General features: G+C 37.0%; 1 protein-coding gene across 4 annotated transcripts in view; it reads right to left on the bottom strand.

Annotated features, from left to right (window-relative positions):
* Positions 1–3,098: 3,098 nt before the first annotated feature.
* MINDY3 (MINDY lysine 48 deubiquitinase 3) overlaps positions 3,099–16,760 on the bottom strand; it is an 83,621-nt gene continuing 69,959 nt past the window's right edge. For all 4 annotated transcript variants that reach the window (XM_025264357.3, XM_006054415.4, XM_025264356.3 and 1 more), the window contains 4 exons: positions 10,397–10,469; positions 8,442–8,529; positions 6,652–6,723; positions 3,099–4,080 (listed from right to left, as the gene is read on the bottom strand). In XM_025264357.3, coding sequence (XP_025120142.1) covers positions 3,931–4,080; positions 6,652–6,723; positions 8,442–8,529; positions 10,397–10,469 — 383 coding nt within the window. In that variant the 3' untranslated portion in view covers positions 3,099–3,930. The remainder of the gene's footprint in view (positions 4,081–6,651; positions 6,724–8,441; positions 8,530–10,396; positions 10,470–16,760) is intronic.

Below are 16,760 nucleotides of genomic sequence, written 5' to 3'. Positions count from 1 at the left end.
GGGCTGCCATCTATGGGGTCGCACAGAGTCAGACACGACTGAAGCGACTTAGCAGCAGCAGCAGCATGTTGAGTATAATTCACAAATGTTATATCCTCTCATTGGATTGACTTATCATTTTATGATTATCTTTTGTCTCTTATTAGTCTTTGTCTAAGTCAGTTTTGCTTGATGAAAGTTTAGTTACCTCAGGTTTTTGACTTTCATTTGTGCAGAATATCATTTTACATCTCTTTGTTTTCAGTGTGTGTCCTTACAGCCTGTGAGTCTGTTGCAGACGCATATAGATGGGTCTTGTTTTTAAATCTATCCAGTCATGCTGTGTATTTTGGAGAATTTAGTCCATAAACATTTTAGGTGATTATTGATAGGTATGTACTTATTGCCATTTTGTTGATTGTTCCCTGGCTGTTTTGTAATTCCTCATTCTCTTGATCTCTTCATCTGTGGTATAATGATCTTCTGTAGTGATATGTCTAGATTCCTTTATCTTTTGTGTCTCTATTATAGGTTTTTGCTTGTTTCCATGAGGTTTAAATTTATGTCTCTTTTTAAGATAAAATAACTTAAGTTTGAATGTACTCTTAACTCCTGTCTTTTTAATATCTAGAGAATTTTAAGCAATGTTCCCCTTTCCTTTTTTGGTGTTAATAATTTGTTTTACTTTTCATTTTGTTTGGTGTTTTTATCCTTTTTATTAGTTCCTTCCCTGCTCCCCTACCCCGCCTCCCACCCAGAGGTCTTTTGGTGTTGCTTTTTTCATAGTACAGAACTGTTGTTTCATGGATTTCTCCTTTTATCTTTTTTCTTACAAATTTTGTGACTTTTAGTATATTCAGTTATGCAACCATCACAACTTGATAAAACATTTTTATTACCCCCAAAGAAACCCCTATACATTAGCAGTTATTTCCCAGTTCTGTTGCCCCACTCAATCCCCATCCTAGGCACGGGCAATTGCTAACCCCTTTTCTGCCTCTATGGTTTGCCTACTGTGGCCATTTCACATAAATGGAATCATAATATGTGGCCTTTTACAACAGGCTTCTTTCTCTTAGCAGGTGTTCAAAGTTCATCCATGTTGTAGCACGTTTCATTATTCTAAATTTTTAAATGATTTTTCATTATGTATATACACTTATTTATCCACCCATCAGTAAACATTTAGGCTGTTTCCACTTATGGCTAGTATGAATAACGCCACTATAAATATTGAAAGAAAAGTTTTTGTGGTATATATGTTGTTTCTCTTGGGTGTATACCTAGGAGTGGAAACACTGGGTCATACACTAGCCCTTGATTTAACTTTCTGAAGAACCGCACTACTGTTTTTCTAAAGTGATTTCACCATTTTATATCCCCACCAACAACTGCAGAATTCCATTTTCCTCACGTCTTTGCCAACAGCTGTTATTGTCTAGCTTTCTTATTTAAACATCCTCGGGTAGGTAAGATGGTATCTCATGACTTTTGTTTGAATTTCCCCAATGACTGATTTTGTTAAGCATGTTTTCATGTGTTTACTAGACATTTTTTTTAATCATCTTTGGTAGTATCTCTTCCAATCATATGGCCATTAAAATTTTGTTGTTAAGATTTCTTTATATATTCTGGATACAAATTCCTTATGAGGTAATGAGTCTCCAATATTTTCTCTCATTCTGTGGGTTGTCATCTCATCTTTTTGATGGTGTCCTTTGAAACACAATGCTTTTAATTTTGATGAAGTTCAATTTATCTTTGCTGCTACTGTTGTTTTTGGTATTCTAAGAAACACTGCCTAACCTATTGTGATGAGGAAAATTTCTTCTTTTATAGCTTTAGCTTACAAGTAGATCTCTGATCTTTTAAATTTTTACATAGAACGTGAAGTAGAAGTCTGAATTCATTCCTTTGCACATGAACGATTGTTTTTGCATTGTTATTTACTTTGTTTTTGAGATGAAAGCTTACCTTTTTATTTTCCCAACTTTCTATAAAGTTACATATTTGCATTTAAGCTCTGCTTTATTTCTATCCCACAGTTTTGCTATCTGCTATTTTCATTATCATTCAGCAAAAAATATGTTCTAATTCCCACTGCAATTCCACTTTGACCCTTGGGTTATTCAGAAGTGTGCTGCTTAATCTCCAGAGTTTTGGGGATTTTTCTAGGTTTGTTTTATGGTGCAGCCTATGGTCTAGGGTTAAGTATCCCACATGGACGTGAAAAGAAAATGTTATCATCTGCAGTTGTCTAATGTCATGTTAGACAGTTGTCAGATCAAGCTAAGGTCCCAGTCATGGGAGTTAAGGCACCTACACTCTCCTAGCTGGGCCTCCAGGCTAAGAGGCAGACAAGCCATTCCCGTTGAATTTTGTTCAAACCCCTGAGCCATAGGCTTATAAAATGATTATGTCATGAAGTTTTAGAATGGTTTGTTATGAAACAATTGTAAGAATAACAGATTATATTGTAGACTCAGTGTTTATGAATAGAATCTATGGTTTTTCATAATCCTTACGGAATTTAGGAGCAGAGTTAGAGAACTAATTCTAGCATAATATTTTATATCCATTTGGAAATAAGCAAGATTAACCCCAAATACTGACATTTTACAGCTGTAATTGTAGTAGCTCGTATCCCTCTCCTAATACAGTGCTACCAAGAGTTGTTATATGTAAAATTGGGGGTTTTCCTAGGCCAAGATCTACTTATCATTGTCGATGTGTACAAAAATATAAATACAACGCCCAAGAGATTTATAGAGGAAATACATATTATTGAAGTAAAAGTTCAGTTCTGAAATTCATTATGAGGCTATCTTGTCTGCCTTAAGTGAAGTATTTTCTGGGTATTCACATTTCAAATTATTGGGCAACAAAACTATTGAAATACAGTAATTGCTTTCGAAAGTACACAGGAAGGGGCTTTGTCCACGGACGAAGACAGCTGTCCCCCAGGTTTTGGTGCTTCTGACCATCTGAGTTGGTAAGTGCAAGGACCTGTTGAGGTGCTGTGTGAGTCCAACAGGCATTTGTTCTGTGCTCGCAGGGCTACTGGGCAGACTCACTTAAGAGTATGTTATTTTGAGCTATGAATGTAAACAAATCAAGGATAAAGTTAAAGAAAAAAAGTGTTTATTTAGGCCATCGACTAGGATCATAATAAATAATGCAATATACTAACGTAATACCAGATGTTCTCATGCATTTATCACATTTATAAATATACAAGAAAGCTGGCTTACAGGGCTGTTGGGACAAATTTGGAAATGTGTAGTTGGCAATACAGTGAAAGTTAACAGTGTTAAGACTATCAAACAGATTCTCTTTCCTATCATTTTTTAAAATACATCCTCTATATATCTGTGAATAAATGGTAATGTTCCCTTATAGTTTCTACTTTTTATACACATGCCAGAGCTAAGCCAATTGTCAAAGATTGAGGTTGATAATTTGTTATTTATCAATATTTCTAATGGAAACCAGATTTTAGAAATAATAAAGGTAAAAATTCTTTTGCATTTCAATGTGGAGGCTGATGTATTGCATGCCAGAATCACTTAAACAATAAACGGTGCCTGAATGAAATAAAATCCCAAAGTAGAAGTCTATAAATAGTAACCTTGATACTTAATATAAAAATGCTATTGTAATATGATGTCTGTAATTTGGCAAATGACCACATTATCTGACTGCAACAGTGATGAACTTTGATTAAAGCTTAGTTTTGCTAGTAAATTTCACATAAAGAATTTAAATAGGGTAACCTTTAACATAAAGCTTTAAAACAAATAATTTAAGCATATCTTGAACACTGAAAATGTGTCTTTGTTATTTACAGTTTATCAGTGATACCAGTGTATAGCTTCATTGGGCCACTTGCCAGTCTTGCATCCTTTTTTCAACATCTGCTATTACAATCTTCTTTATAAATATTTAGGCAAATCAGTTTAGTGAAGGAGAGCGATCTGTGGTCCAGAGTAATTCAATGTATGGCCATTTGGTTTGGAGACAGCGTTTAATGGGCGTGTCATCTGTCTGTAGCAGGGGGTCTTCAAACCCCATAACAACTGCGGTTCCTTCCACATACATTACCTATTGAACAGAAGCAAGCCACTGAGGTCAATCAATCTCAGCAGTCTCATGAGGGACTTCTTCATAGACGAGCAAACAGGGTACTGTGTTTATGATTCGGGATTTTAAAAAAATCACAAAGAACGTACTGCTTCTGATAAAAGAAAATTCATTCTTCAAATGCTGCCTTATTTCAGATAAAAAGTTGTAATAAAAATACAGCTATATATTCTGAGAAGGACTTAAAGTGCTGAATTTCCCAGAGCTGGAAGCAAATTGGATCTTTGTCAATGAAATTTTCTGTTATTGTATTAAATACTTCTGACATGCTCTTCATTTTGGTTTGGCACCAAAAATCATGGGGAAAAAAAGACTTCAGTCAGAAACAGAAATAGCAGGAAAAGGTTGATGGATAAAAAACTAGGTAATTGATATGCAGAGGCAGGTGGACATCAAAAAAAGGTTTCATTCTAATTTAAAAAACTTTTAGACATTATCTATGAAGTAACATACTGACAATGAGTTAGCATTTATAAGCACTCACTGTATATATGAAAGCACTGACATTAATTTCTCAATATCAGGATATTCTAATTGCATAATTTGAAAGACAACAGAATAAGCCTGCTGTGTTGAAAAAGTATGTATAATGATTTTCACACTCAGTGGCTGATACATATGATTGTAATTATAGCTTTTATCTTGGAAGAACATAAGCCTTAAGTTGGAGTCTCCTTAAAAAACATTAACTACAGGAGTGGAGTATTTTCTATTACTAGGTCAGGTACTTTGGTTTCTTAATTAGGTTCTAGTTTTGATGGAGTAAGTTTACTATTAAAACCCTAAGTAATCATGCTTTGTAGCTCTCTAGAGCAAAACTTCTTTTTCTAAAAAATTGTCCACCAAGCATATAACAGGTTATCATAATGAACAAGAAAGACAAGACCTCCCTTCCATGAAAAACCTTCCTTGCTCAGGGCTGAGTACCATGATCTCCGCTGTGGCCTCACCAGCCTGGGCTGCCCTGGTGGGTCAGGCTCCCTTCCACTTGGCCAGCCTTCTCCTGCTACCTGTTTCCTCAGGTATTTTTAATAGTATCTTCTAAGCAGTCTACCACATTTCTAGCTCGTAAGTCACTTTATGTTATACCTTTGCAGCTTAGGAGTATAATACATGCTTTGCATTCTAATTCTTATGTACTGTTGTCAGGTTAATAGTTCATCTTTGATTTCTGATCTTTTTGTTAGTCATGTCAGACACTTGTCATGAGCATGACTTAAAAACTTACTATACACATACAGCGTGGGCAAGCAGACCAAGGACAAGACTGGGTTTCAGGAACTCAGTTCCAGTCCCTGCTCTGACAGTGACTGGCCGTGTGACCCTGGGTGAGTCACTTAATCTCCCTGTCCCAGAGGCTTCATCTGTAAAATACAGATAATATTTGACTGATCTACCTTGCAGGGATTGTGTAGGCAAGTAACTACAAAGTACCTTCTAGTACAAGCTACACAGAACTTACAACTAGATGAAGCGCTCATTTACACATAAGGACCGAACATAGAAATTGTCAATAAGAAAACTTGTATTTTTCAAAATAGGTATCAATCAATTACCCTCCTATGAAAAGATCTTGGCCCTAATTTAGTAAAAGTTCTAATTTATATTTTGTTATGAAAACAAAAGTAAATTTTAGGGGCAGGTTTAGATTTGCCCTAATGCACATGATGATCTGTTTTCTGTAGCCATCCTCAGTAATATCAAATACACATGAAGTCAGCATGGGTACTTCAAATTAAAAAGGCATGTTAGGCCTTAGTCCTAATATGAGCTATATCTACTGTGACTCTTAACTGGAATAAATGCAAACAGAGTAGATATATCTTATGTGTCGCCAAGCTCATTAATCAAAGAGGGTGAATTGGCAAGACCAAACTTCTGCTGTAGAGTGGGTGAGTACATCTGGAAGTGAAGCACCCGTGGGCCCTTGTCCGAGATTCAAGAAGGCAAAATCAGAGCACAGCGGGTGAACCGCAGGCTCGGAGGGAGACACCTAGCCTTTGCTCCAGCTCTGCTGTCTCCTGGCTGCTTCCTTCTCTGTGCCTCAGTTTTCTCGACTGTAAACGGAGAATATGCAAGAATACTTTGTTTTCTCCACCCCACCCCATGAACTAAGTGTTGATGACAATTCTAGGTACATCCTCAACAAATGCTCGCTGTTATGGTTATTAATTTAAATCCTTTAAAATAGATTTTTTTTTTTTTTTTTTAAATAAAAAGTCTCCCTCTTGCCCCTTCTTTCTTCATTTAAGTGCATCAGTAACTTCAGTGGACTAAACTTGATTTTGTAATATTTGCACACCAAGGGTAACAACATGTATGTAGATGAGTTACCTTGTTACAGTGAAACCACTACTCCAAAATTCCGATGATGATCTCACTGAGTCCAGGTCTAAGATAAGCTGTGACAGTAAGAGACTCCTAGAATAACCTCCTTGCTTAGGCATCAGTTTTATGGGACTCAGACATTGTAATACATACTCCTGTATTTTATCAACTCAGGTAAAGACAAATTACACTGAGTTATCATACCTTTTCATTGTAATTTGACTGTTTCAATCCATTGTAGTGGTAGACAGTAAAAGACTCTGGACCACTGGAACCCTATATTATAAATAACCAACAGTTAAAACTGTAAATCTTTATATCAGGCAATTTCTAACTAGCAATTCAAAGTAAAATGGAAGCTTCTTAATTCTACAGCCTTTGATTAAGGAATCAGTTGACAAAGCAAGAAACTTAGATTTATGCACTTAAGTACTATAAAATCTAAAAGCTGAAATAGTGGCATCTGGGGAAGAGACTGGAAATTGGCGGGGTGGTGATTTTTATGATAAGCTCTTCTACAGTAGTTTATAGTTTTAAATATGTGCATGTATGGGGGTGGAGATGAGACTTGGCCCAGTCCCAGAAGCTCCTGGAACCCACCTTCCAGGCACTACCTACCTCTTCCATCCTTGAGGTATTCTGAGCTACTCCTTCCTGCTCATGTTTAGTTCATGCTGGGATTTGTAACCAAGAATCCTAAAAACGTAGGACCTAAGCTGCTTTTCCAGTCTTGTCCCCAACCACTCTCCTTGCTCAGTTCTCTGAGACAAGCATATTCCTCATCTTCCCATGAAAAGGCCTTTTGTTGTCAGCTCTGTGCACATTTGTGATATTTTTTTTTCCAACTTCTCTTGTTTTACAAGATCTAGTTCAAATCTTACTTTAAGTTTTCCTTAAATATACTAATTGGACTTCCAGTTGTCTCAATAATTTGTGCATCATATTTTAAAAGTTCATGTTTTTAACTGTTTTTAACGTTTCATGTCTAGAATCCAAGCTCTCTTTTGTATCCCACTTGAAAGTTTTATAAGACATATCAACCATCTTAATGTATACACGAGTCAGTGCAATTACTTAGATAAATGATTTGACTGGATTTTCAGAGTTAACTTACAAAATAAATATTTTACTGCAGTTCTAGTAACAAGTGGTATAAAATAGCAACAAAAGGTAATGTAACGGTGCTAAAATGCTTTGTCTCTGGGCTTAGACAACCTACACTGGAGCCTGAATCGGCCTCGTGCTAGCAGTATAACTGTAAGCCATTTTTTTAAGTTCTCTAATCTTCAATTTCCTCACTGGCAAAATTGGGGAAAAATAATACACAATTTAGAAGGTACACAGTATCTCATGCATAGTACATGCTTATTAAATGGTAGCTGCTTCTGCTATTCTTACTGTAAACCATGCTGGTATCTGATGAAATCACAACACACCTTGCTAAATAATTTGAGGGAGTGGTAAAACCCTGCACTCCAACAGGAGGAAAAGTAAGTGTAGGCTGTAGAATTAGCCAGTGACACAGACATGACCCAACATGAAACAGTACAGTTGCACTCAAAGGGTCTTCTTTAATGCAACTAAAATTCTCCTGGGACACAGGAGCACTGGTAGGAGTTTGCACTACACACAGGCTCCTTAACCTTCTTTGCTAGCATTGAGAAAGTTCTAAAGATACATACCAATCTATTGACAATAGGGACCTGAGAGAAGTTACCCAGGGGCAGGAGGGAATTAAGAGACTCTTTCTTTAGAAAACAGTATCAAAGTGTCTATATTGGTGTATATACTCTTTCACCACCTCTGTCCTTTAATCAAAATTTTACATTACTGTATTGGAACACACATGCCCTTCTATCCTCTTGGTCTGGGCAAGTATTTACATAATAATAGTGCTTTCTTAGTCTAATATCTGCATGTTAGAACATGTTTAGTAGGGAAAAATGCTGAAACAATCATAATATGATCATCCCAATAGAACAAAACAATGTTACCTGATCAGGAAAAAATTCTTGAAGGAATGGACCCAATAATATGATTCCTAATCCTTCTGGATCTAATTTATTCTTCATGAGATTTATACTATGGAGAGAGAAAAAAGAAAAACAGTGGATACCACAGGAAAAAAAAAAAGCTTATTTTTCTTCTTTCATGATTAAATTACTGGTACTGCAACACATTTAACTGCCAAAAATCCCGAGAGCTGTTCTTTTTTAGACCCTTAATGACAAATACACAGGAATGACATCTAATTTGCCAAAACTTGGTTATTTTTAAACCAGAGTAATCTGTTACTATTTAGAATTTAAATTATGATGATGACTTTGGAATATTGTTCCTTATTAGGTAACGTATAAAAAACCCAGGCTTGTAAAAGCAGGCCTAGAGCCTCCCAAAAGCACATTCCCTTTGCTTCATAGGTATGCCTGAATTTAGCTACCAAATGAGGCATTTAGGCTTAAAAATAAACATTTTTTTCTTTTACGTTAAAGAGAAAAAGGAACAGTGTCAAAGGCAACGGTACATCGGATAATCAAAAACATCTCCTGAAAAGCTTACTTTCAAGAACCAAATAAGGTGGAGGTTTAAAATTCTTAGACAGTGTAAACTGAAGGTTAAAATAGTTAAGACAATTCTCAAAGAGCTAATAAAGTACACTGAATTTCAAGAAGTGGCATGACTGTCTGGAGTAGCGCTTGGCAGAGCCCTTAGCATTTGGTGTCACTGAGGTTGCTGAAAGGTACTATGTGTAGAAAGAAGGCAGAGAAGAATGGACTGCAGTTTAAAGAGTTTTAAAAATGAAAATGGTCTTTTCAAAACATTTTTATTCTCCATATTACCTCTCAGGTATAAAGGTAACTTTTATACAGTTAAGCCTTGCATAACATGGCTTTGAATCGCCAGGGTCCACTTATGCACACACACACACGTATTTTTCAATCAATATATACATATATCATAAATATATTTCTCTTATGATTTTCCTAATAACCTTTCCTTTAGCTTACTTTAAGAATACAGTAATACAATATATGTCACGTTATGACATGAAACAAATGAAGACACAGTCATATTTACTATATTTATTAATCCTTGATACAGTCCAGTTAGCTTATGGCCAAACATTATAAATGTGACTAGACCAAAGGACCAAGTGAGTAACTGTCCAATCTTTCAGCTATTTCTAGAAAAAACAATTTGACTCAGCTGTACTAACTTTAATAACGACCTTTTTCTTCCTTCCCATCTTAAGACTTCTTAGTAACCAAAATTATCCGAGTTCAAGTCTCTCTTGAGTATTAGAGCAATGTAAACAAAAAGGTCTCCACTTGGTAATCAGTTGAGAATAAATACGGTAGTTACTATTATACCATTTATTGGACTGGTTCAACTGTCTCTGTATTTCTCCTCTTTAAGTTGGAATCACCAATTATGTCTACTAAGAAAGGGTAACATCCCAGCTCTAGGTGGTGAGATTGAGACGTTATGTCACATGCAATTAGTTTGCAAATGTTTATACATATTTCATACTTTCAAAGAAAATAAGCCAAACTAACTGAAAACAGAATAGTATCAAGTTCTAAAAACTGTATATACCAATTTGTTTTGGGTTGCTTTTGCTGAATCCTTTCCTTAAATGTTTGTTAGCTAAAGCTTGTTCACTGTCAGATACACTTTCAGAAAAAGGGAAAAAAAGAAATGTAGATCAAAGGTGATTTTTAATAACCTATATTTGATCATTATATTATGTATTTGATTAAAATACAATACAAGATGTGTCCACCTAACTAGAGAGATATCTTCCCATGGATAATAAAGATCCCAAATTTATGGAAGTTATAGATGGAATGATGTACATTTTTAATGAAGACAATGGCCACGTGGGGCAGTTAAGAGTCCTCCCACCCTCCCCCCTCACTAAATAAATAACACTTTGTATGTATCTTACTATTCAGGATCGGAAACAAGGTCCAATGCTTTCATCACATCTTCTAGAAGTGAGTCAGGTATGAATCCATTATCTGAGAAAAAATATTACAGAAACAATTTAGATAGTTTACTTCAAGAAATGCTATTATTGCTGATCACAGACACCATGAAAAGTCAGTAAGAGGGATACAAAGAGTTAAGGAATAGCATATTCAGTTTATTTTGGGCACAATGTCTATCAGGTTCTTTTTTTTCTGTTAGTGTTCTTGAGCACATAGGCAAAGATTTATTTTCAAGGTTAGTTTTTAATACAAAAATAACCACATGACTTCTACCTGAGAACACCAAGGAAACCTTAAAGCCAAATTATTTCTTAAACAGGCTTACAAATTTAAATGGTGAAAGTTTTTTCTACTTAAGTTTATAACAACTATTTATTAGGTATATTTTTCAATATTTATTGAAATGTAAACCTTTAAATTCCCTTTAACAAATCCAATTTAAATAATCCTTTACCAATAAATTCCTCTTGTCACAATGTTACATAACTTTTTGAAAGGATTTTCATGATCGATTGCTATTTAGATCTCTAATAATATAAGATCAAGAAAAGATATCTCTTGACTTAAATCAACAGACCTGACTTAAATAAAAGCCAAAGATTTAATAGGGAAAAAAAAAAAAAGTTGGGACACAGAGTAGACTCAAATGTAGATGAAGACTAGTCAATAGAAAATACTCCTTTTCTGGGGCTCAATGAGGATGGGAAATGGCCCAAACTCAGATGACGCAATAGAGCATGACACACACAAAAAAGCTTGTAGGGCTGTCTGAAATCACAGTGCTTTTAAACAAGCAAGTTGTTGATTCTCTTAAATGTACAACACTCGAGTTCCTCTACCCATTTACTCATTTCTGAAGACTGTCTTGGCTTCTGATCAGCTTCCAAAAGGATACCCTTTTTCAGGGATTAGGATAATAAAAATAAAAATCTTGTCTTGGAAAATGAGGTGTCCACAAGCCCTGCTTCTGTCATCAAACCACAAAATAAAGCATAGCTGCTCTTTCTGGATGTACGGTGTACTCTGTCTCTACCAGAAAGGAAATAAAGAAGTTATGATTTTTTTAAAGTCTTTTCTTAAACCTCCTAAGCACATGCTTATTCATATGAAGACTGGCCTTGACTAAAAGGCTGAGAATCATTTAGGATAATTAAAAATTTTCCTAAACATAGTTTTATAAAGTGGGGGTTTAGAATAATTCCAGTTTGTCAAGCTACCAATAATTTACAATATAAAGAATAAAGAACTTGTTTGAAGGCACCTGTGAAAATATTCCATCTTTGTAAGCCTAACTTGAGTTCGAAAGGTAGAAAAAAATTACTCATTTTGCTTTGTTAGGTCACAGCTAAAAGCTTAGCATCTCCAAATGTAAAACAGGCTTTATCAGGTCACTGGCAGACAGAAACAGTTCTGTGTTTATGGGTTATCACACGTATCACTCGACACAGGCAGTGTGTATTACAATATTCTTCAGAAGCACTGAATGGCAGGCAGCCTAATCTCTTCTTACTGTAACTGAGACTCTGCTCCCATCCTCAAAAAAGCTAATTGGCTGTAGAAGATACAAACAACAAGCAGGAAAACACCACAATGACCTCGTTAACTCAAACATGATTTACCTCAAAACGTAACCACTCCAACACTTTTTAAGCAGCCTATGAGATTTACAGCTTGTAAACACGGAGCACAGCAGTGACTATAAGCCAGTGACTCTATTTTTTTAATATATACAGTATAACTAGAGACTGGAGAGCATTTTTTCAATACCTCACAGACTTTTAATATACCCAAGATCAGAAGAGGAGATTTGGAATTACCTTTTTAAAACACTGATTTTGAAGTTACTTTATTCTTTAGCAGTCATTCATATCAAGAGAAGATCTTTAGAAAAAGAAGCCTTAAGTCGAAGCAGATGAAACTCATGCCATCTAGGATTTAGTTGGTTGGTTCCACAAAGAATATGGAAATGGAGACACAATGGTAAGATGACCTCAATACCAACAGCAGAGGAAACCTGAGTGTCAATCTGTTGACTTCTCAAGCTATCTTGCCTGGAAAATTCCATGTACAGAGGAGCCCAGTGGGCTATAGTCCATGGGCTACCGTGCTGGTGGGTTGCAAAGAATCGGACACGACTGAGTGAGCACACACACACACACCAAGCAGGGCTAAGAAGCACACAAGGAAAAAGGAGAATGTGAATGCATCAGTAATTTAACCACATGAATATAAAACAGACTTGTACAGGCACTCCACCTCAGAAGAATGGGGAGGATGAGAGGGGGCACTGTGTGTGTGACAGTGAGCTCGTGAGCAGCTACAGAGCCAATATTCACATACAGTTAAGCTGTGTTTTAAGACATTTGAAAAGGAGGGGAAAAGCTATTTGTTTACAAATGTGAAAGAGTTTTGCTTTTTAAAAACAAGTAAACAGATGGTAAGAAGTGCCCAGCTCCTAGAGCGTGAGAGGAGGGACATAGCGCAGAGCAGTGCCGGGAAGGAGCGTGACAGTGGAGCGAGTTAACAACCTGCTTGGTATGATGAGAGTTCATGAGGGAGAAGTCAGAGCTGGACGTGAAGGAAAAGGAAGCACCCACTGTGATTCCCACTGGGAAAACCTGGGGAAGACAAGGGGAACCTGGCAGGTCTCTCTTAGCAGAGGCCGCAGCTGACGGAGAACTGCAGGAGAAGAGCTGTGTCAGGAGTTCAAGCGGGTGAGGGAGAGCTTGAGAGGAGGCAGGACCCACCACTGGGACTGTAACATATTCAAACCTCTGTAGATGAGAAGAGTAAAGTTTCTTAGGAACAGAGGAGAAAATCGAGAGCTAGTTATTGTTTATTGTTTAGTCGCCAAGTTGTGTCTGACTCTTTGTGACCCCAAGGACTGTAGCCTGCCAAGCTTGGAAATCCTGTGGACAAGGCAAGAATACTGGAGTGGGTTGCCATTTCCTAGAAGAGATCTAATTGAGGAGACTGTAAACGCTGTTGGTCTTAGTCAAGAAAATAAATTATTTTTATTAAATGTTGTATCATACTTTACCTATTATTATTATCAATCCTTTACTAACAAACAATTTAGTAGAACTCTTAGTGGAGAAAATATGTGACTCTGGCCCTGAGGCAAAGTCCAGGCGTTTTTGTGGTTGCTTTTGCCCTGGTCTCCTGTCCCATGTCTCCCTGCTGCTTTGCTTCTCCGGCCCCTGGACGGCAGGGAAGACATAGCCCCAGGACCAGCACAGGGCTTGATATAAGAAGCTGCTCAATCACGGTTCTGACAATTATTCAAGCTAACCCTAACTTTAGACTTACATAAACTGTTCTGTTCAGGCACCATGGTTCAACCAAAAACAGCTTTGTGAACTGTACCTATGAAGTTTGGAAAGAAATAAGTAGTTGATTTCTGGCCTATCTTGCAAAACCACTTTACTTTATATGTGATGGGAAAGTTACAAACCAAACATGGTGCAGAACACAGACAAGAGTACTATGGTGGGGGCAGGGATCAAATTAGTACGTTAGCTGATTAGTTTGTGACTAAAAATGAAGAATTTTCTTTTTGGAAAACTCAGCAGTAGCCACAGGACTGGAAAAGGTCAGTTTTCATTCCAATCCAAAAGAAAGGCAATGCCAAAGAATGCTCAAACTACCGCACAATTGCACTCATCTCATACGCTAGTAAAGTGATGCTTAAAATTCTCCAAGCCAGGCTTCAACAATACATGAACCATGAACTTCCAGATATTCAAGCTGGTTTTAGAAAAGGCAGAGGAACCAGAGATTAAATTGCCAACATCTGCTGGATCATAGAAAGAGAGTTCCAGAAAAACATCTATTTCTGCTTTATTGACTATGCCAAAGCCTTTGTGTGGATCACAATAAACTGTGGAAAATTCTGAAAGAGATGGGAATACCAGACCAACCTGACCTGTCTATTCAGAAACCTGTATGCAAGTCAGGAAGCAACAGTTAGAACTGGACATGGAACAACAGACTGGTTCCAAATAGGAAAAGGAGTACGTCAAGGCTGTATATTGTCATCCTGCTTATTTAACTTACATGCAGAGTACATCATGAGAAACACTAGACTGGAAGAAGCACAAGCTGGAATCAAGATTGACGGGAGAAATATCAATAACCTCAGATGTGCAGATGATACCACCCTTATGGCAGAAAGTGAAGAGGAACTCAAAAGCCTCTTGATGAAAGTGAAAGAGGAGAGTGAAAAAGTTGGCTTAAAGCTCGACATTCAGAAAACTAAGATCATGGTATCCGGTCTCATCACTCATGGGAAATACATGGGGAAACAGTGGAAATAGTGACTGACTTTATTTTGGGGGGCTCCAAAATCACTGTCGATGGTGATTGCAGCCATGAAATTAAAAGATGCTTACTCCTTGGAAGGCAAGTTATGACCAACCTAGACAGCATATTCAAAAGCAGAGACATTACTTTGCCAACAAAGTTCCGTCTAGTCAAAGCTATGGTTTTTCCTGTGGTCATGTATGGATGTGAGAGTTGGACTATAAAGAAAACTGAATGCTGAAGAATTGATGCTTTTGAGCTGTGGTGTTGGAGAAGACTCTTGAGAGTCCCTTGGACTGCAAGGAGATCCAACCAGTCCATCCTAAAGGAAATCAGTCCTGGGTGTTCACTGCAAGGACTGATGTTGAAGCTGAAACTGCAATGCTACGAGCTGACTCACTGGAAAAGACCCTGATGTTGGGAAAGATTGAGGGCAGGAGGAGAAGGGGATGACAGAGGATGAGATGGTTGGATGGAATCACCGACTCAATGGACATGGGTTTGGGTGGACTCCGGGAGTTGGTGATGGACAGGGAGGCCTTGCGTGCTGCAGTCCATGGCATCACAAAGAGTAGGACACGACTGAGCGACTGAACTGAATCCAACTTCCTAGAGTGGACTCTATGTAGCTAAACAATAAACAGTGATGCTCAAATGAGAAAGTGGAGTTCATTTTCTCCATGGTAAGCTCCAGGAGTTGGTGATGGACAGGGAAGCCTGGTGTGCTGCAATCCAAAGGGTTACAAAGAGTTGGACATAACTGAGCAACTGAACTGAACTGAAGGTAAGTAATAGAAAGACACAGCTTTTCTAAGGTGACTGAACAAGTTTTGTTTACTTCTTAACTATTCAGATTATAGTCCTGCTAAGTTGTCCCACATAAAACTATACAGATGAAAACGACTTTATTTAATCAATAATTTTCTCTAATTAAAAAACATAACAAATGTATTTTCCTATGTATTCTTCAGGACTCCATTCTGAAAAACTGCCACTGATCATAAATTGTGTTTTCATATTGACAATAAGACAGTCTAATTTTCCTTTTAATTTAGTAAAACCAAATGGAGTCTGCTACCTCATTAATGATGTAAAAAATTGAAACTGTAAAAAGCAAACAAATTTACTACTTGTGACTGTAAGATACTAAACTTTAGTTTTAGTATCTTTGTATTCCTGATAGTTCCTTAAAAAAAAAAACTCACCTTCTAAATAACATTAGGCTTTTCAAGCCCAGATCTACTCCTCCTTATTCTGAAGGCATTTCTCTACAACTTTGTTCATCATCTAAAATATTGTGTTCAGTTCTCTCCTGAAGTATTCTGATACTTTCTGTGCACATTTCTTTTCTCAAGAAACTCATTCACTTATAATTTTAGGTCTCAGTTTCTCACTAAGGAAAGAAATACACATGTATCCAAAAAGGCTAAGTACAGAAAAGCCATATGTTTGAGTTGAGAGTGGTTTGTGATGGTGGTTACACTGGGAGAAGAGTATGTTTGATATTTTGGACCATCAATTCAAATCAAAATTACACTGCACTATAAAGACCTGACTGGAAACCTTGGGAAGATACCCAGTTCATCTGTCAAGTCATCTTACCTACTATAATGCATTCCATTCCAGAAGGAATCTACCTCTCACACAGTGATTACTATCAATATGGGTAGAAACATGTCACCTCGTATGTCCTGAAACAGAGCAGGCATTTTATATGTGTATGGGTGTATACCACTCCACACTCACTCTCCACTGGGGTGGGAGGTATAGAAAACGCAGACATCTAGAAGAGGGGTGAGAGGTGGAAGAGAAAAACAAAACAAAACAAATACCTTAAATCCTTAAAGGGAAGGTACATGACAGAAAACTGCTTGACTCGTTCTGTGAAATACACTTCTTTAAAACGTAAATCCTCTCAGAGCTCCGAGCTGAGCTTCCTGTGCTACACAGCAGCTTCCCACTAGCTGGCTGTTGTACACATGACAGTGTATGTATGTCAATGCTACTCTCTAGTCCTCC

This window comes from Bubalus bubalis, chromosome 14 (genome assembly GCF_019923935.1).
Source record: "Bubalus bubalis isolate 160015118507 breed Murrah chromosome 14, NDDB_SH_1, whole genome shotgun sequence".
NCBI classification, from domain to species: Eukaryota; Metazoa; Chordata; class Mammalia; order Artiodactyla; family Bovidae; genus Bubalus; species Bubalus bubalis.
This window is presented reverse-complemented; position numbering and strand designations above follow the sequence as displayed.